Source organism: Sturnira hondurensis, unplaced genomic scaffold (genome assembly GCF_014824575.4).
Source record: "Sturnira hondurensis isolate 20B ecotype Veracruz unplaced genomic scaffold, ASM1482457v3 Scaffold0001872, whole genome shotgun sequence".
Lineage (NCBI taxonomy): Eukaryota > Metazoa > Chordata > Mammalia > Chiroptera > Phyllostomidae > Sturnira > Sturnira hondurensis.
This window is the reverse complement of record NW_028074503.1, coordinates 36308088-36329021: the sequence shown is the minus strand read 5'-3', so window position 1 is coordinate 36329021 and position 20934 is coordinate 36308088. Positions and strand designations below refer to the sequence as shown.

General features: G+C 39.0%; 1 protein-coding gene across 1 annotated transcript in view; it reads right to left on the bottom strand.

Annotated features, from left to right (window-relative positions):
- Positions 1-3145: 3145 nt before the first annotated feature.
- CCDC102B (coiled-coil domain containing 102B) overlaps positions 3146-20934 on the bottom strand; it is a 93034-nt gene continuing 75245 nt past the window's right edge. The window contains exon 6 of the mRNA XM_037037088.1: positions 3146-3257. Coding sequence (XP_036892983.1) covers positions 3150-3257 — 108 coding nt within the window. The 3' untranslated portion in view covers positions 3146-3149. The remainder of the gene's footprint in view (positions 3258-20934) is intronic.

The window sequence follows — 20934 nt, the reverse complement described above, 5'->3', positions numbered from 1 at the left end:
GCAACCAAGTTAATTCCAATATCACACTCAGCAGATGAACCAACGTTTCAAGCACGGTCAACCCACAGGATCTTGAATAGCAAGGATCGTTGGTCTTTCAGCCACTAATATTTGGCATGACTTGCTACACAGCCAGCTATAACTAAAAACAGTGTTTTTTATTTCCAACATTTACTAGGGAGATCATTGAAGCCAAGAACAGTCTTCAACCATTATTTGTACAAACCAAAGGTCCACTAAGCAGATCCCATTCCTGAGTGAGGCTTACCCCTCTTCTAGGGCTTTCTACTACAATCCTGTCCACGTAACCTGCTGTGCCTCAGTTCCCTCATTAGGGTTTGGAAACCCTACATACAAGAGTCTGGAAACCCTACAACAAGAGTCTGTACTGAGATACGAGAGGGAACTGCCCCATCTGCTTATCACAGTTGTCTAGCTCTAGAGTAGACTTGGTACCTGTAGGACATGACACAGGGAGTGAATGAACAGCCACTTCTGTTTGGCTCTGGGATTGTGGGAAGGGTCAACTTTCCAGAAGAGTTTTTCCTTTCCCCTTTATGTGCGTTGGTCTGGAGATGAGTTGTGTGGAGGGAACTGCTACAGAAGGGAATTCAGGTGTTGAGGACGGGGCGCAGGAGACTCTTGTTTTCCACCTGTATTTGGGATCTTGGAGGGCAGATGCCTCTCAGTGTCCCACCTCAATGTGCAACATGGATGCAGAAAAGCAGAGAAACGTGGGCAGGCAGAGGGAGGTGCACTGAGGATCCCAGAGCTGCACTCAGTTCTTGCTCATGGCTGAGATGAGAGCCCCTCTGAGGGTCCACATGGAAGGTTGCAGCTGGGTGTATCCCTCAGTCAGGTGGTTTGTAAGGGATGGGATGGGAGACAGTAGAGGCTACATTGGAAACAGTCAAGATGGAACCAGCTTGGAAAGAGGGATGCCAGCCCAAAAGGGAGTTTATATTTCGTCATTGGAACATGGAATAGCCATTACTCTACAGACTAGCAAATACGCACCCCTGGTGCACCCTCAGGGGCCAGGGAGAGGCCAGCAGCTGGCCGGCCTGTGTGCCTCCCTGCCTCCCACCCTCGGATTCCTGCCAGTCAGACCTGCCTCCAAGTTAGAGAAAGACACAGGGGCAGTGGGAGAGGCTCAGTGAATGATGAAGCCTTGTAGAAAGACACAAGCTAATTTACTGTATAAAAGTAAGCTTTATTCACTCTGCAATTAGTAAGTTTTCATTTTCTCACTAATGAATGGGGAGGTGCGGAAAACCAGACATATTTTAACTGAATTAAATTTTACAAGTTGGCTTCACTTGGAAATAACTATGTAAGTTTATGTAGCATCTTTTTAATGTTGATTTCTTTATCTTAAAAACTGAGATATGAGACACTATATTATACTATATCAAAAGGTCTTAAGGAAATATCCCTCTAAGTGCAGTTTGATACGTGGCTTTGTCCATTCAACTCAAAAGAAAATTGCTGCTTTATTTCAGTCTGATTTATACCGAGATAATACTTTCCAGTGCTGTGGGCTCCTCCGTGACCAAAGGTCCACCCAGAAAAAAAGCAAAAGCTTTTTTCATTTCCTAGAGGTGCTTGTTGCTTTTTCTTAGCTTCAATCACAGGCAATCAATTACATCTGAGAATATTTGTATAAATTGGAGTGCAATCTCACCTTGTCCTCACAGTGCAAATCACATTGACGCCTCTGCCCACTTTTGCTTTGTAGCAAGAATTATACCACATTTATTGTCACCTCTCTTGGCTGAGAACATTTTTCACACAATGTGTCACTCCTATGACATACATAAAAAAGACATCTTCCCATGTCTACCAATTAATAAACCATTACTTTTATTTAATACACTGCTTCTTTTATCAACTACCCAACCCATTGTATGGTTTACAACTTACTTTTTCTTGCATACATTCTCATTCTTTCTGCTTTATGTGAAATGTGCTCTGGAAGCTCCTTCTGCCTTTCAGAAATTCTGCACCCGTTAGTATTCCACTCAGCCTTATAGTCTCCAGTTCCATCTATGTTGTTGCCCCCGGCAGGGGTTCCTTCTGTCTTTTTGCTGCATAGTATCTCATTGTGTAAATGTGCCACATTTTTTTTATCCACTCATTTATTGAAGGGCACTTAGGCTGTTTCCAAATCTTGGCTATTATAAATAGTGCTTCTATGAACATGGGGGTGCATAAATTCTTTAGAATTGGTGTCTTGGGGTTTTCCAGGTATGTACCATATGATCTTGCATATAAGAGGAATCGGTGAACAAAATAAACTAATGAGCAAGAGAGAACCAGAGGCACCGAGTCAGGGAACAGACAGACAGCTGTAAGAGGGGAGGGGGAGGCAGGGGCTGATTGAAAGACAGTACAGGGATTAGTCAAAACCATATATAAAGGACCCATGGGCATGGACAATGGTGTGGGGGTCGACTATGGAAGTGGAGGGCAGGCAAAGGGGGGAAGTTGGGATGACTGTAATAGCATAAACAATAAAACATTTTTAAAAGAAAATCACCTTTTAGCACAAAAGTTGCTTTTAAATATTCAAATTTATTTACCATACAATATCTACTAGGCAAAAAATAGTAAGAGTTAGAAGCTTCCTTCATTAATATTTATAGTTAATGAAAATAATGATACAGATATTTAAGAAAAATATAAAAAAAGAATACCAAGATTTGCTTGTCTAATGTCCCAATCTTGAATTGAACAATTGGTGTGTGTGTGAAGTAGTTACTGGTTTTGTAAGTGCCTGAGTTCAGTTTCCAAGTTTTCATTTGCTTTTTTCTGGTCATCCAGCGACCTCTGCAGCTTACGGATCTGATTCAGGGCATCATTGAGCTGAAAACAAAGGAGAAGTGCTTGACTTAGATGATGGAGAAAATCCTTTTAAAAGCAAGGTCTATTTTTTTTTGCATGGCCCATTCTTATCACGCATAAGTTTCTTTTATGTCTGTGCATGAGTATATGGGAATATTCATTTATTTCTTAACTATAGAACATATATATATATATATTCACTAATAAAATGAGCATCTGCATGGACTCGAGCATATTTGACAACATCTTCTCTATCGAGGCACTCTTCCCCCCGTTTCAACTCTGCCCCTTGGCNTGTGAAGTAGTTACTGGTTTTGTAAGTGCCTGAGTTCAGTTTCCAAGTTTTCATTTGCTTTTTTCTGGTCATCCAGCGACCTCTGCAGCTTACGGATCTGATTCAGGGCATCATTGAGCTGAAAACAAAGGAGAAGTGCTTGACTTAGATGATGGAGAAAATCCTTTTAAAAGCAAGGTCTATTTTTTTTTTTTGCATGGCCCATTCTTATCACGCATAAGTTTCTTTTATGTCTGTGCATGAGTATATGGGAATATTCATTTATTTCTTAATTATAGAACATATATATATATATATATTCACTAATAAAATGAGCATCTGCATGGACTCGAGCATATTTGACAACATCTTCTCTATCGAGCCACTCTTCCCCCCATTTCAACGCTTCCCCTCGGCCTGAGTCACAGTCCTGGACTCTGAGCTCATTATTCCAAGGTTTGGGGAGTGTCACAAGCCTCATGAGTTGGAATGGCGCATACCTGTCTGCAAGGTGCTCCCTCAGCTCTTGGCTCATACACAATATCACGTTTCTGGAAATGCAAGTTTAAGCATGGACTGTAGCTCGCTCTGAGCATGCTGAGGTCTTGGCTTCGAACTGCCCTTGTTAGGAAAAAAATATACTTATTGTGTTCTTCCAATTTAATCATTAATGCTAATATTTTAAAAGTGTTCTAGTTAAATTCCCAAAGTATTTTCTTCTTTGCCTGTATGGAGGTTTAATAGGTTAGGATTAGGTGGTTTTCCTGTCCTCTCTCCCTCACAATTATTTCTAGCCACTAGATTCGTCCAAGTGAATATTTCAAAATCTTATGGAAATCTAAACAAATTTGTAAATTTCAAGCCTCAAAACAAAACTCTTGCCTCTCCAAGTAGCTTGCTGTCCTATGGCACTACAGGAAAATAAATTTATTTTTAGTATCTAACACAACTGCAAGGGTAATAAAATCGCTCTTATTGTGCAAGAAGTCAAACTTTTGCTACAGATGAAACCTGATTTCAATCCCCTGATTGCTAGGGCAGTGCTTTCCAACTGAAATCACTTTAAGCCTTAGGAAGAATGCATAAATTTAGGTTGATGTTATTCTTTTTCAGGGAGAAAAAAACCCACTATTTTTCTTCATACACACATGATGTGACACCTTTCTGCCAACCCCGTCATCAGTTGTTTGTGGTGTGGAATGAACACTTTGTTAAAGTATGTCAACATTAACACCCAGATATTAAGTTATTTCTGAATTTCAAATGAAAATTTTAGTAATGCTTGTATTTTGTTGACAGCCACAATTCCCAAGTTCATGTACAACTACTAGATTACTTTTATTCACAGTGTCCAAGTTTACTTTCCTGCCTTAAATGTTCACCCTTATCAAACCTGTACGGGTCTCTGTAGTCCTCACTTTTCTTAGTTTCCACTTTATATCAGGAAACATTAAGTTAGAACATTTTTACAGAGCTTATGCATTTCTCTAGTTCTATCTTTTGCATTTGTTCATGTAACACACATTTGTTAATATATAAGGCTTATCTTTCATTTTAATCATCTGTTACCTGAAATTATTCAAGTCAATAGAATGCTATATTACTAATATTAAAAAGGATTTGTTAGAGTACAGTCATATCATATATATTATATAAAAGGCCTTATAAACTTTCAGTGTGCTTAGTATACAGACTAATTTTTGCTTCTTGGATATACTCTTGCATATTTTTATTATTTGGGGAAGAGTCAGGATATGCAACATTTATGCCTCATTAGAGATAAATTTTAAGAAATATTATAATTTCCTTATATATGATCAAGATAAAAATTAAAACAATAAAGTAATAGGCTAATAATGTTTGACACTATTATTCTGGAAACTCCTATTATTTTGTATTTTATCTTCTTTCCTAAATATCTACTTAGAAAAAAACATTTCTAAGTGGCATCACAGTGTCAGTTCCAAGGATAGTTCCTGAATGATATTTACGAATAATGGTATTGTTAACATTTTTCTTCAATTCATAAATTTTTGGCTTCTATGCTCTCATTTTGGATTTCAATATATGGACACAAATACCCATGGGGTATATGATAACTCCTTAAAAAGCTTACTCACAGACAGCTTACTCACTGGTGCATATTTGAGGAATACTTTGTTCTAACTACATGAAAAACATTAGAGTTTTAATAGAATATAAAACTTTAATAAGTAAAAGTTAACTTTATTATACTCAAAAGTGCAATAATCAGAGAATATAAATTTGGCAATGTATCTTGGGGATGTACACCAAAATCTTAACATTTATGTTTTTTTTATTCCTCATGTGTTGAAATGTCTGAAAAAATAATATCAGAAACACCTACAAGCTCTTGTATAATTTTTTTAGTATAACCATGAAAAAGTCAAATTGACCTTAATGGCTACTAAAAGGATTATATTTATTACAGTGCATCACTCTGGTAGAACATTCTTTAGACATTAAAACGTTTATTTAGCTTTCCTAATGCTACTTTATGTCACTGAAGTTGTAAAAAAAATTCCTTACAACATTGTGAGTACTGCATAACATTTCTTATGTAAAATTATTTTAAAAAATAATACCAAAATACTGGCTGAGCTTTTTAGACACTGGTATTTTCTAAACCTATGCCAGGATTTTATAAACTTTACAATAGAAGGTAAGTATACTTTGAAACTAATTTTAAGCAGAGTTTAAGTGCCGTAAAAACTGCCCTAGGTACAGATAGTGATTCAGTGGGTCTCAGGTGGAGTCACGCGTGTTTCATGTCACCAGGCTCCTGGCTGCTGCTGCTGCTACTGAGCCTTGGAACGCAGTGTGGGTAGAAGTCAGCGCAGTGACCCCAGCCCGGAGGATAGACAGCGTTTTCCGTGGGGGCTCCATCCTACCTGCCACTCAGCTTCATCAGCTGGTCCAGCTAAATCATGGGCGTCGTTTCTGGGCTGTCGCTCTCACCAGATACCTAAATGACTCGTTTTCTTTCACGTCTTTTGTGTACTTACTCACATCTGACCATATTTAATACTGTCATCCGCACCCAAAGCCAGACCACTGATATATTTTCTAACAGTCGTGTGATTTATATATGAACTGTCCTGGTCTTTCTCCACTGCAATGCAAGTTCCATGCTTAAGGAATAAACATTTTATTCATCTATGGATTTCATATGCTTGAATAGTGTTTGCATGTTTTTAACAGAAAGAAAAAAATGGATGCTGGATAGGCTGAAGCAACAGATGTCCTTCTACTGTGTTAAAAATTCTTACCAAGAAAGTAGGGCATACTTTTTAAAGTTCTATATCAGTAGCATCCTTACAGCATTTATATGCCAGATAAACCCAGTTCAATATTATGGTGGGTACAGAATAATTGCTCTGTTCCTATTACTGCTCTGGTAAGGCCCCAGACAGTGTGGCTAGAATCTGAGTGGATTGCCAAAAATTTATGATTCTAGAATAATATATTGAAACTGTGTCTTATAATCTGATCAAGCTGGCAATATAGCGAGGTCCCAGCCATAGTCTTAAGTCTTGGTTAGATGGAGGCAATGATTTCAGCGAAAAAGAAGCTGCGATTCCTGAAAAATATTTTTCTATCACCCCCAAAATAAGGAAAACAAAATGGAAGAAAAGACTAGAAAAGCATGTTAGTTGTTGCGAACAGCAGCGTGTGAGTTGCATCAGAAATCTAACCAGAAGCTGTTGATGATCAGTTTTGATGTATCTTTCCATCAGCAACTGACCAAGACCAATTTCTGTCACAGAAACTAAAGTGACATGTTGAGCGCTGGGCATTCTGGCAAGTCCTTCTGGCCAATCTGCTCCAGTTCCGCTTCAGGGCATCCACGGTGGGGTGTCTTTATAATCTGTCCAGCTTGCAATGTAATTAAGCTAATGAGGACCGATGGCACAAATTCAGGTGCGCTTCCTGTTCACAAATTCCCTGAGCCCGACCCATGTGACACAGAGCCGTTGTAAGAGATGAGCAGGCACAACAACTCATCCACTTCAAATTATTAAGACCAACTTTTGTACAGATATTTATAATTGGAACTGAAATATTCTAAACTTATTAAGGATTGCACCACAATGCGCTCTTCACTTGAAAAAATCAGTCGAGTCAACCAGAACATCTTCCTGAAATTTCTTGGAGATGGAAAATGGTAGCCTTTTGAGAAATTTGCTAAGTATATGGTTTGTGTTACAGGATTATACATATTTTTAAATGTTGTAATAATTATGTCTTTAATTATGACATCTTATTTACTACCTGCATAGAAATACTTGGGTGAGTTAAATTCAGTGATTCTAAGTAATTATTACTAAGGTATTAAAAATTAAAATGTGATTTTATTTCAACAGAATATAAAATATCCTGTGGTCTTGTGACCTGTCATGATAAGTGTGATGTACTGGACGTATTTATTAGTTTCCGTACAGGCCTCAAATATGTCATTGAATTTCAAGATTTTGTGAAACTGCTGTTAAGTTTCTATTGAGTATTTTACATTTAAAGTAAGTGGCATCATTGCCTATTGGACAGTTGTTAAAATGTTAAAGAAGCTAGCACTGAATTTCTGATAACCCATTGACCTTTGAGGTCTAATAAACTATAGCTGTTCTATGAGCTAAGGTAGCAGTGCAATTCTTGTAGATACAGGGTTGATGAAAATGATATGACTCTATCGCAGCTGAATAACTCAGTCAGTGCATTGAATTCTTTAGTGCAAAACGCAAGTGGCTTATAAGTGAATTAATTAAACATTGGCTTATAAGTGAATTAATTAAATTGGGTCATTCTATATGGAATGACACAGGTTCAGATTTGAGAGATTCCCATTTTGGGGAAACTGTTTTATGGAAACAAAGACAGTTTGCTTTAGGTTCTATTCCTTACAGTGGATGGAGTGATGAAAATTACATTCCCATTGACATGAGCCAATTGTTTTCCCCAAGTTTTGACTGTCGCCTTAGTAACCTAAAACCAGAATGACTTTCCCAGGGGCTATGCTCTGGTGTGAGTGTTGCTTTCTCTTTGGGAACATAAGTGGGTAAGTCTGTGGTGGAGCTCAACATTCTTAACCAAAAGGAAAAAAGTATGAAAACAAGAATAAAAAAAGTAGAAGAAATACATTTGGAGACCCGACACATCCTCATTGTAAGACTCACTATAAAGCTATGGTATTCAAGGTAGCACTTCACTGGCAGAAAGATACATATCTAGGTCAATGGACTCAAATTGTGTCCAGAGTCCAGAAAAAACTATTACATTTATGGGCAACAGGATTTTGGCATGGGTGCCAATATGTCGCAGTGAGAAAAGGATAATCTTTTGAACAAAAAATCTTGGGACAACTAGGTATCCAAAAGCAAGAGATTGAGGTTGAATGCCTACCTCACAACTCATTTATTAAAAATCAACTCAAAATGGGTCACAGACCTAAACATAAGAGCTAAAACTATAAAACTCTTAGAGGAAAACACAGGAGTAAATTATATCCTTCTGGCATTGAATTAGGCAATGTTTTTTATGCACGATACCAAAACAACAAACAATGACAAAAATGAATAACTTAGATGAAGCTTAATTTAAGTTCAGTGCTCCAAATACAGCTGTCAAAAAGCTGAAAAGACAGTGTATGTAATGAGAAAAATATCTGCAGATCATGTAACTGAGAAGGGATTTGTGTGTAGAATATGCAAAAGATATCTCAGAAATTAAAAAATAAAACAAATACCCCAATGAAAAATGAGCAAAGGATCTGAATGTATATTTTTACCAAGAAAATGTAGACATGGCCAACGATACATGGAAACATGATCAACACCATAAGTCATTAGGGAAATTCTAATTAAAACCACAATGTGAGACCACCTCACCCCCACACTGATGACATAATGGCAAGGTGAACACCAACAAGTCTTGGTGAGGATGTGGGCAAACTGGAACCTTCACACATTGCTTGTGAGATTGTAAAATGTTGTAGCCACTTTGGAAAATAGTTTAGTGGCCCTTAAAAATCATACATCTATATAAAAATTCATTCAGTGTTATTCACAACAGTCAAAAAGTGAAAACAAACCAATACCAACAAGCTGAAGAATGAAGAAAAACGGTGGTATATCCATTCAATGGTATATCGTTTGGCTGCAAAAAGAGGGAAGTATTGATCCACACTACCATACGGATGACCCTTGAAAACCTGATACTAAGCAAAAAAAAGCCAGTCACAAAAGACCAGGTATTCTGTGGTTCCATTTCTAGGAAATGTCCAGAATACGTGACCCCATAGAGACAGGAAGGAGTACGTGTCGCGCGCTGAGGGTAGAGAGAGAGTGCGGAATGACTACTAAAAGACACGTCGTCTCTTCTGAGGATTGTGAAAATATTTCAAAATTAGATTTTAGCGATTATTGCACAATTCTGTTAACTTGAACACTTTCAATGAGTGAACTGTATGATATGTGAATTAGATCTCAATAAAGATGTTCATAATAAAAGTAAATGTGGCAGACATTTCAGTTGCTCTCATGTATACATTAAGCCAAATAAAAATGGATTCTTTTGTAGACACCCTAGCATTCAGTTCAGTGAACATATCCAGGGATTCCAAAGTTCTTATGAATGTTATCTTAAATGATTACATCACTTGAATCTAGAATATTTCATTGCTTTCTCTCTATAGTGACCTCAAATATTTTTAAAGAATTGGATGGCTAAAAAGACAACAATGCCTTAATAAGTCTAAAATATATTGGCATTCCTTTAAAATCTATTAACCTGGAAAATCTTAAATGATTGGTAACAACACGTTCTGTTAAACAGTTTATTACACCTCCAGAGCTGTTTTCCTTTTCAACAACAAGCCAACTCCCTGACCAGGGCAAGTGAAGTACTTGACATCCTACAATGCTGGTGACTCTTAATTTGCGCCCTGAGGGACCAATGCTGGGAATTTGTTCGGGGTGCCATAGCAACTGCAGCATCACCGCCCCGATGCTATGGACGGGATGGGGCAAATTTGTAGCTGAGAGAACACTCAGCGATTTCACTGGCTCACATGGGGCAGCAACATGACCGCTGTTCATGGCGTGGCATCCTGATAAGGAACCCTTCGTTGGTGTTAATTTCATCCAGAGGAAGGACAACTACAGGGCATCTCTTTCTGTAGAGCAGAATATTCTCATCAAGATGTGTGACAAAAAGTGCAGGGTATTTAATTTGTAAATAGTGTCTCACAAGGGTTTTGATGTGGATCTTAAGACCGACGTCAAGTTGCATTAACCTGAGTAACATGCTCAAGGGGGTGTGTGGAGAATAACAATTGTTGCCTGCCACCAAAGGAAGACCAAGCGTTGTCAAACAATACTCATTTCCACGACCACGGCCCTTGTGTGATCACCATGTGATGTACGCGTTTCCCACTCTCCTCTCTGAAAAACGGGAGAAATAATAAGGTACCAGGGGAACAAACACTCCTTCCTTCTGTATTTTATTTTACTCAGTTTACATACAACAGATGTCTGCTTTCAGAAGGAAGCTTTGGGAGAGCACTGGGCCCTGTGCCTGTTTGCCTTCGGATATTGGAATGAATTCCGGCACCGGGAAACTCGGTGAGAGAAACGCAACTGCCATTGTGTCCCAGATGTCCACCTGTGATCACGTACTGTGAACCACCGGGCTTAGTCTCCAGTTCCCGTTGAACAGGCATAAAAATCCAGTTACAGTTCATTATTTTGAACAAAGAAACAGGAAAGAAATTGCAGGGGAAAAAACCCAGCACACTGAAATGAGATTAAAAATAAAAAAATTCTCTGAAAGGAATTTAAACATGATGAACAAGAGAATTCAGTAAAGTAACTACTCCGATTTACTGATTATCACATGCTTTGGAAACTCCTACTCAGTGCTCTGTGCTCGAGCAGGTCAGCCCAACGATCCAAATAGTGCCCGGCACACCCCGGCCACCTGCAGAAGGGGCAGTTTAGTGAATCAGAAACCTGCCTCCACAAAACACAGGAAATGGCCATTTTCTTCAGAGCCACATGACCGGCATCCAAAAAAAGGTAAAAGCAAATCAGAGGAGAATGGAATATTTAAAAACCAGTAACTATTCTTGGTTAATTTATTACAAGTAAGGCTCAAGCTGTTATTTAAACAGCAATTAGCTATCCCAAGTTAGAAAGAGGGATTTTTTTAAATAAATAATTTTCTTTCAAAATAAAATTCATGTGAAGAACCAGTGTACAAGAAACAGAAAAGGGTGTTTTATATATAACCAGAAGTAATACAGTAAGAAGTACAAATTATGTGAAGGGAAAATGGTGATAACTTTTCACTGACTTATGAGTTGAAAAACTATGCTTAATTTTCCGCAGAGGATTTAGAAGAGAAGCCGTAAGTCTCTAAAATGGACAATAATGATAAAAGCGATAACATATAACAAAAGCAGTGTTTTCCTCTACAATACAAGTATCTTTCTGCATTGCAATTTCTTGTAATAACAAAACATATACAGGGACATTACTTATCCTGTACCTTCTCCTTCGTGAATGAAGAACTTTGGTTCATTGGCACCTGTAAGCATTTCTATGGATTTCTTTCCTGAGACAGAATATAAGACAAAACAAACTAAATAGGTCTTTTACTGAATAAGGTTCAAATTAAAAACCTTATAATAAAATATATACTTTTCCATTTAAAGAGAAGATACATACTACGAGTGGATGAACGTTTGCCTACGTACCTTGTAAGATAGTTATTGGCCACATTCTTATGGTTGATTCAAAGAAACAGAAAGGGTTCCCAAAGTACAATGTTTCTAAAAATAGGTCCCTCATTACTTGCTGAATTATACATAATCTTCTGAGTTCCAAATTCCAGCATTTGTCTACTATAATTTTCATAGTTATTTTGTGAGCTGGCGCAGGTAGCCATTATCTTTCCACCTAGAAACTTGGATTAATTTCCTTTGAATAATTTTGATTACTATTATCAGAAATAATCAGCATTTATAGCAGTAGCTGAATTGCTTAATATAAGAGAAAAAAGGGTTAACTGGTACACTAGGATGTGTTTAAAATATTGTAAAAAATAAATTTATGATCAACCTAGGTTTTTCCCAATTATCAAGTTAAGTTACTGTAAATAACAGGGGAGAATAGTAAATGGAAATGTCATGGTTTGCAGAATTTATGCAGTATTGAAATATAAAGAAAACATTTCTCCCACTAAAGAGAATGTAGAGTAGAGCTGGCACACTTTTCGTTTAATTTAACTCCAATACATCACTTTCAGTCGTAGCATTAGTGATATTAGAAAGGCCAAAGGGGACTCATTAGTGCTCGTGAGATGAAGACAGAAAACGGATACTTAAAGTGCATTCCTTAAAGCAGAAATCAGAAATCCAACCCTCATTCTGTACCACAAACACTAATGAGACCATAGTAAGTGTTCTTTCAGCAGAGCAAGGTGCAGATTCCAGAATTTAGCACTATTTCTTGGCATCCTCTTTAAGCATTATTGTTGCCTACCCTCTAAATCACTGGAACCAGTTGGACACTTTATATCTGCCCTGTTTTGTATATTAATACAAAGTCACTGCAGGGGAATGGCAAAAAAAAAAAAAAAACCCTAAAATTATTCTGGAAGTAATTTTGACCTCACAGGCCTCTAGGAAGGTTCTCTGGATATTGGGTTGAAATGCTCTGGTACAATGAATGTTTCCACAGTAGAACACGTTGCGTGCTGGATGAGCTCCTAACGTGATCGGCTTGCTTTGCATTTGCCTGGAGGTTTCTAGACACAGTACGAAGACATTATCGCATATCTGACCCAGAGCTCCTTGCATATGAGTGACACCGAGGCGGAAAAAACATCATCCAGCCTGGCAGGGAATGAGGGCCTCTCTGAGATTGCTGTGCAACATATGCTACAGGAGAGGTTCCAGCTTGGGGTGCTGCTGTCCGATTCATTCAAGACTAACTGTAAGTAGTTCTAGAGGGTCCTTCCTCTACTACTGCACTGGTTCTAGCACAGTTAGCCTCCTGATCCAGAACTATTAGAGAGTGAATACATGAAAGCACACAAAACAGCCTCAAACACATAGACATGAATAAAGAGGGAAGGAATTGGAAAGACTCATTTATCCTACTGGCAGTTAGGTAGGGTAGTCCCTGCCTTTTTCTGAAACAACACTTTGACTTTTGCCTTCACACCCAGGCCATCCAGTGAGTACTTCCCACACAGAGAGGCCAGCCCAAGACTTTCTACGTGTACACGATAGGGCAAAGGTCATGGGACCACTGGGAGTTCTGATTTTTCTAAAATTTGGGTAAGTTTAAACTCACTGAACTATGAACATCCTAAAATATTTTATATTAAGATAACCACAGACATCTATAGAATACAAAGGCAATTCTAATTTAAAAAAGAAACTGTACCCATTGAAGAAACATTGCCTTATTTAGAGTTACTTGTGCACTCTCTGTTATTCAGGGGATTTTGTGAAAAACTGCATTCATGATCGACAACCCATTATTCTCTCATCAGATAGCCCTACTAACCATATGCCTAAATGTAGGAATGCAATTATAGTTCACCTTTGGGGTATTTTTCATTTGAGTTGACATGTTTTTTTCATAGAAGACCATATTCTTCTAACAGACACTATGCTATAAAGTATTTAATTTTATGTACTTACTACATGAAAGTAAATGCAATTTGGTAGTATAGGTAATGAAATTAAATGCTATAACAGATTTTTAATTGAGTATAAATTTAAGAGACTTCTAGCATGTAGAAATTTAAGGGACTTCTGACAGACTACTTTCAGATAGTTTAGGTTTACATAAACATGGAGAGGAAAGTGAAGAGCTCTCATGTCCCCTGTGTGTCCCCTCTCATCTCCACCCAGGTCTCTCCTGTTATTAACATCCTGCATGGGTATGGAAGAGACAAAAGATGACATCTTGAGGGTTGGGATTAAGTGGTCATGTATGTGATGCATAAGGAATACAGACTTAAAGGATGTGAGGATTGATTTTATATGGAGTTGGGGATGAAGAGAGAAGTCAAAAAAGATTCAACTCTTCTGCCTGAGCAATGGAATAAGGAGAGGAGCATGTTTAAAGACATGAATTTGAGAGCTATCAGTGTATAGGTGGCTTCTAGAGATATGAGGTTGAAGGTACCACCTTTGGGATGCACGTAGCTCAGCACCACTAAGTGGAGGGATGACCCTGGAGGCTTGCACATGTCAAATCGGAGACAAGGAGAGAAATCAGCCAGATGGAGATCAGCAGTGCAGAAGATGAAACCAAGAAATGCTGATTTTTCTAGAAGCCTGGTGGGTGAATTACTTTAAGAACAGAACTAACTGGCTGCATCACATTATGATGATTTGTTGAGGAAGGCAACGACTGAGCCTCGACTACTGGTTTTTAAAGTACGGAGAGCGTTTGTGACTTTGACGATTTTCTTTGGGGGCAGAGGTGGTGGCTGATGTTGCTGGTGTGGTCAGAGAGAGAACGGAGGCTGTGAAGGTGAGAATTAAATACAAACCTTTCAATGCCGTTTGGTGTAAAAGGAGGGAGTAAAATTTTGTAGTCGCGGCAATGGAACATGTGATGAAAGGAAGGTGGCTTATTTTAAACATTATATGTAATATATTTAACTACATGTGTGTGTGTATCTACAAACACACACACACCCAGGTTCACCCCCCTGTCGCTAGTGGAGCGGTTCTGTGGAAGCTTTTGTAATCTGAAACAGCATAAAGCAGAGTTTCTGCTGCTTCCCAAGACTTCCTTTTTTCTTTTTCATTACTTTGTTGTTGTTCAATTACAGTTGTCTGCATTCCCCCGCCCCCACTCCCTCCAACCCCAGCCAATCCCACCTCCCTCCCTTGCTTCCACCCTCCCCCTTGGTTTTGTCCATGTGTCCTTTGTAGTAGTTCCTGAAAACCCTGCCCCGACACTGCCCCCGCTCCCCTCCCCTCTAGCTATTGTTAGATTGTTCTTCCTTTCAATGCCTCTGGTTATATTTGCTTTTGACCACAGGTTCTCACGTTTAACTGGAACACAACCTAGACTTCCTGTTGCAGTGCTCCACCTTGGGGAAGGATCGGCTTCTGAGCTGTGATGGCTGTGCTTCCCCAGGGCAATCCCAACACAGACCTCCACTCATTCCTGCTTTCGCTAACCAAAAGAAACCCAAAGAAGATTTTCACGTTTACAAAGACACCAAAGCTGAAAGCTAGGAGAGGAAAAGCTAATGAGTGATTGTGACCTACACCTTCTTGGTTTTCCTCAGCCCTGTCTCTGGCTACATTTTCTATGTGCACAGCTCATCCAGGTCTCAGCTGAGAACAGACTGAACAGACTGAAACCCTCCTTTGTGCCAAGTCCGAAGCAAGTGGTGGTCGTGCTGGACAGGGGGTGAGGGGAGGAGGGGCCTTGGTGGCTGGTAAAGTGAAGAGAGCAAGACTGTGTCGAAGGACTGAAGGACAGGGTACCCTTCAAGTCACCCGAGGACAGCAGGATGAAATTATTAGGGTGATTTAGATTAGAAATATATAAAAACTGGGTCTCTGGACTCCTGCTCATGTCATTGTCCCTATGGTGTCTTCACGTGAGAGATGTCTGAACGCTGCCCCTGTTAGAGCTGGTCCCTGCCTGTCTGCTCCACCTACTGGGTGCCAGGTGTTGAAACGTTAAAACAAGCACACGACTGCAAATACTCTTACGTGATGGAAGGAAAAAAAAAACAATCAATTGTGTCTGGGAACCCTGTGAAGACCACCATCTTGACATTTAGTTACACGAATCTATATATATTTATGTTTGAGTATCCGCCGCTACACCAAAAGCCTCTTCTTGGAAAGAAGCCAAGTATGTTTTAACGTCTAACGTAGAGGTGAGGAAGTAATAAATGTTGAGTAAACCGGCCTGGTTTTTACAGTCCCATCGATATCCTGGGTCTGTGGTCTAATGCCTCTGTCCCCATGTGAACATGTAGCTGGCCTCTTTCTTTGTTATTTCTTCTGAATCTTACCTGACGCACTCACCGCACCTTTTTCCATAGATAAATGTGAACTTCAGTCTATTGCTGTCCTCGCAGTCTTAAAATTAGCAGGGTGTAAATTCAGGAGATTCTACCAAAATATATTTTGGTCTAACGAAGGATTTCTGTGTCCTTCCACATAAAGACTTGTTTAAAAATCAGCTGTTCATGTGGCTAATTAATGCCCTGTGGGTTTAAACAGTGTCTCTCACATTCCTCCTTGCTAATGATATCAGACTTTTTAAAGATTCACCTTTTTGACACCAGAAGGCACTAAACTGTGGGGCCAGAATTGGATAAACTGTAAGAACAAGGTGATAATTGCCGAGTGTAGAACCACACTGACCTTGCATTTAGCAAAAACACTGGTTAGTGTGAACTTACAGTGCTCAATAGTATCTTATTCTTTCCACCTGCTTGTGTGGTTTTCCATCTCTTGAATTTCTATCCATTGTAGAAAACTTATTATTATTTTTTGTATTTCAAGTCTAACAGTTACCAACTACCATGGAGTAAGAGCCTCTTTTCCACAGTTAGCCATTGTATTTATGCCTCATTGTGAACACATGGCTTCACTGGGGGCCGAGGTTATGAATTTGAGACTCGTGGTGGCAGGTGTTCCTCATCAGACCAGTGGGTCTGATATTGGACTAGACATTGGAATCATTTGAGAAGCTTTTAAAAAACACTCATGCATGGCCCCGTCCAGGTAGCGGTTGACTCAGATTCTGGAGGCGAGACTTGAGTATGAGTGTTTTTAAAGTCTTCCAAAGTGTTTGTTTTTATTGTACAGTAAGGTAAAAAAAATCATTGCATTAGACTTTAACCCCTATACTGGGACTATATTTTTTCTATCTCTCTAATCTTTTATCCAGAACGGCACTCAGTACCTAGCTCAGTGTGTGTTAGTTTGAGGAAGAAATCCATGTATTACTTAGAGCGTGAATATCATTGTAAAGGTGGGTGACTCTTCTCCTGGCCACAGGTTTTTCTTTTGCACTTACTCTATGCTAATGCTCATCTGCTATAGCAGGGTTTGCCAATTACAGGCTTCTCCAAACTAGGCACTGCCGACCCCCTGACTTATATTTCTCATAACACAACATACTCACTACTTTGAAAGTCCTCTCACTTACGAAAGCTATGACTAAATAACAGAGAGAAGTCAAGAGTAAGTATTGAATTACACTAAGGGAAAATAATTCAGCAAAAGGACAGATCTGAAATTAAAGGTAAATCCAATGAGCAACTCAGCAAACTGTGTGATTTTGTTAATAAATAATTTGATGTTTAATGCACTTTTGCATCAGTTAAGGAATGGTTAGGCTTTGTGTTTGATGGTATCAGCATTTCCACAATTCGACCTGTCATTGAGGAGCATAGAAAATTAGCAGTACCACATATATGAAGATCCATATTATATTCATATCTTTTAATCAAAGAGTTCCACTTACCAAACTTTTTTTTTCAATGAGAAAATTGATCTATACATAAAAGTGGTCTGGGTAGAGTTATGTTGGGGAAAGAAAATCTGAACGACTTTCAATAAGGGAAGATTAATCAAGTAAATAAACTTATATCCAAGGAAACAAATATTATACCAGCCCTTGACATGTCAGCTAAGAAACTACATAGCTACATGAAAACTGGTCATGGTAATTGACACAGTGAGGTGTATTATTTGCAAACAATGACTGCAGCGTGTATACAAGTGCCTAGGTGTTTGAAGTCAGTGTACTGAGTAATATGATGTTTAATTTTTCCCTTTCTTTTTCCTTCTTGTGATGTAAGATTGCTTTACAAAATTTAAAAGATTCTTTAGTAAGCCTTGTCTCATTTTGTCTCGTAGTCTTCTGATAGGCTGTGTAGTTCTGTGGTGTAGAGCACCCACATGTCTTAGTAATGGTTTCTATTATACTCCTTGTTTCTTACGTACTAGAGACAAACTTATGAGTTCAGTTTGCATCTGTTCTGCCCCTAACAACTTTGCTTATTGTCTTATCGTATCATTCATTAGACTGTTTGCCCACCATATTTAGTGAAGTGGTCAGTTACTTTGGTATGTTAATGTGGATGTTTATGTAATGGGTCCTACATTATGCAAATTCAGTTTCTATTAAATTACATTATATAATGTAATATACATTCCCAGAAAGACTTCAATGAAATGATGAGAAAAGAATGTTTAACTGCTAACAAAGATATATCAGATAGAAGAAAAGCAACTCATCCAAAAAAAATTTTAATTTGCAATTGATCAGACCCTGGGTTTTCTTATGGGCCCAAAATATTTATTCTTTCTGCAGTATAGAGGATTAATATCTCTTTTTCATTTATCCAAAAATCTGTTGACTTGAGGAAGTTAGAAACCTTGTATTTGCAAGTTGCAATTAAACATTAATTTCAACTAATTGCAATTGGGAGAATTTACTGCTATGAAATTAAAAACCTCAGCAGAATTTTCTTTGCTCCTCAACAGTAAATCAAATTGTGGAAACACTGACACTATCTAATGCAAAACGTATTTCATGAGGAAAGTTTTATTCCCAGTCGTCCAAAGCAGAGATGACCTTTATTTATCAGAGGGAAACTACAGATCCGAGTGCACCAACCAGATAGTCCAGATTACGGAACCCACACGGCGAACAGCGCTTTGGGTCCATCATCCCTGGCGATGGACTGACGGGATGTAAAGGTGAAGAACATTCAAAAAGTTTGTGTGTTGAATGTATGTTTCTATGCCTCTATTTATGGGCTTCAAATATGAACTTTATCCAAATACTGCTCCTTATGGAAGGGAATAATGTTCTAAAAGATTCTCTTGCAAAGCAGCACAGATTTTGTTTGCCAAATTAGTCACAGGACCATGCCCACCATCCACACCTGGGGCCAGGTTGCTCCTACGCAGAACTGAAAGTATTAAAACTCACACACTCACACACACGCTGTATTATCAGCACATCCTCTTGGTCACCAATACCTGCCCCTGGAAGTTTGGAGGAACAGAAGATTCTTTCACATCTTGAGAAATCAGTCATTTTTATCGCAGCATAACTTTTACCCCAATTTGTCAGCATTGATTTCACAGATTTTCTGTTGGACTCCAGTCAGTTCCACAGGTCAACTGTCATATCTGCAATTTTGGGGGAGACAGTCCCCTATCACTGAGCTGCTTGCAGTTCCCTTGAACTTACGAGATGTTCTGGGAAGGGCACAATCTCATGTTCTTATCCCTGGTGCCCTTTTGCCCATCTGAAAGAATTTCCAGGGAAAGACTGGAAAGACACAGAGTTTTAAAAACAGACTTGGTGGCCACCCCAGTGACTCAGTCCTTGCCAGAAAGCTCAACTTTAATTGACCTTGATGTTCAGAGGCATTCTTAGTTTTCTGTTTTACCATTTGAAAATGAAAATCAGACCCTGGAAGTCAGGGAACTACTTAAATTTCTGTATCACCCTACATAACACTTTGAAAGGTCATTAATACTTTTCTGAGTTCATCTCTTTTTTAGATTCTGGTCAAATGCACCCACAGCACACAGGAAATGCCCGATGCATTCCTAGTCACCTTAAAACCGCATGCTCATTGGTACATTATCTGTCTTCCAAGGTATTACAGGAAACTGTTGACTATAATAGATCAAAATTTTCAAGACCATCCAGTTGGTGGCCATCATTCTAGCCTCCAGTAAGTTTTGTCAACCCCCACTTATGGCACAGGAGCCCGTCTCATGTAATTGAAAATCTTTTTGATGTTTTAACATCCACACCAGTCAACTTTCGGAAAAGAGACACTGCAGAGTCCTGGATCGGCCCTCAAAGCCCAGGATAGTAAGTGGTACACACAGCTTCTGCTCATATGGCATTGGTCACATGGCCGAGCCTGGTGCCATAATTTCGGAAGAACAATTCAGCTGGAGAGAGGTGCCAATAGATGGTCTTTAAGATCCCAGCCATTTAAAAAAAAAATTGCATGATCAGACTGCTGACTCAGCTGTTTGGGAACTAATAATGCTTCATTAACCCTTGAACCCCACAAAATTTTATCATTTTCTTGCCCCTGGTTCAATCCCAAGCAATTTTTAAAGCTTGTATTGACTAACACAGATGTTTCTTTATCACCATTTCCAATAAATCCTTGAATTTTAAAACCGTTCACAGAAATAATGGGCATGACAATGCCAAAAACCAGGACCATTCTCCTGAGCCTTCCTCCCAGACTCCTCTTCTGACCTGCTGCTCTTCTGTCCAGCCCACTGTCCATGCGCAATTACAAAGGACACACATGTCTTCATAAAGCAGCCACATTGAAGAGGAAATGCCCACCCAGAGTCAGTGCTCGTAGGACCAGAGAGCAATGCATGGGCCTCACTGGGCAAATCGTTCTGTTTTCCTGTAATGTTATTAGGGAAGAAAATCTAGTTTGTTTGACTGGAATAATTTTGGCTAGAAATTAACCCTGCAAACGTGAAATGTGTTCTGTTATTTAATTGCCCCTTGAAAATGTAGCTCGTTTTTTTTTTAATTTCCAACCATTCGGCATCATCGTAAAAGAGGTTTTCTAAGCAGGGCACTACTGATGTGGTTCGTTTGCTTGTTTGGCCCCAGGAGCAGGGGCAGGGGCGGGGGCCAGCACGCCACCTCAAGTGATGGCTAATGTGTGGGGACTCATGACCACACGGATAGTCGGGACTGGGACACGTTCAGCAAAACCTTTTCTTGTTTGTAATC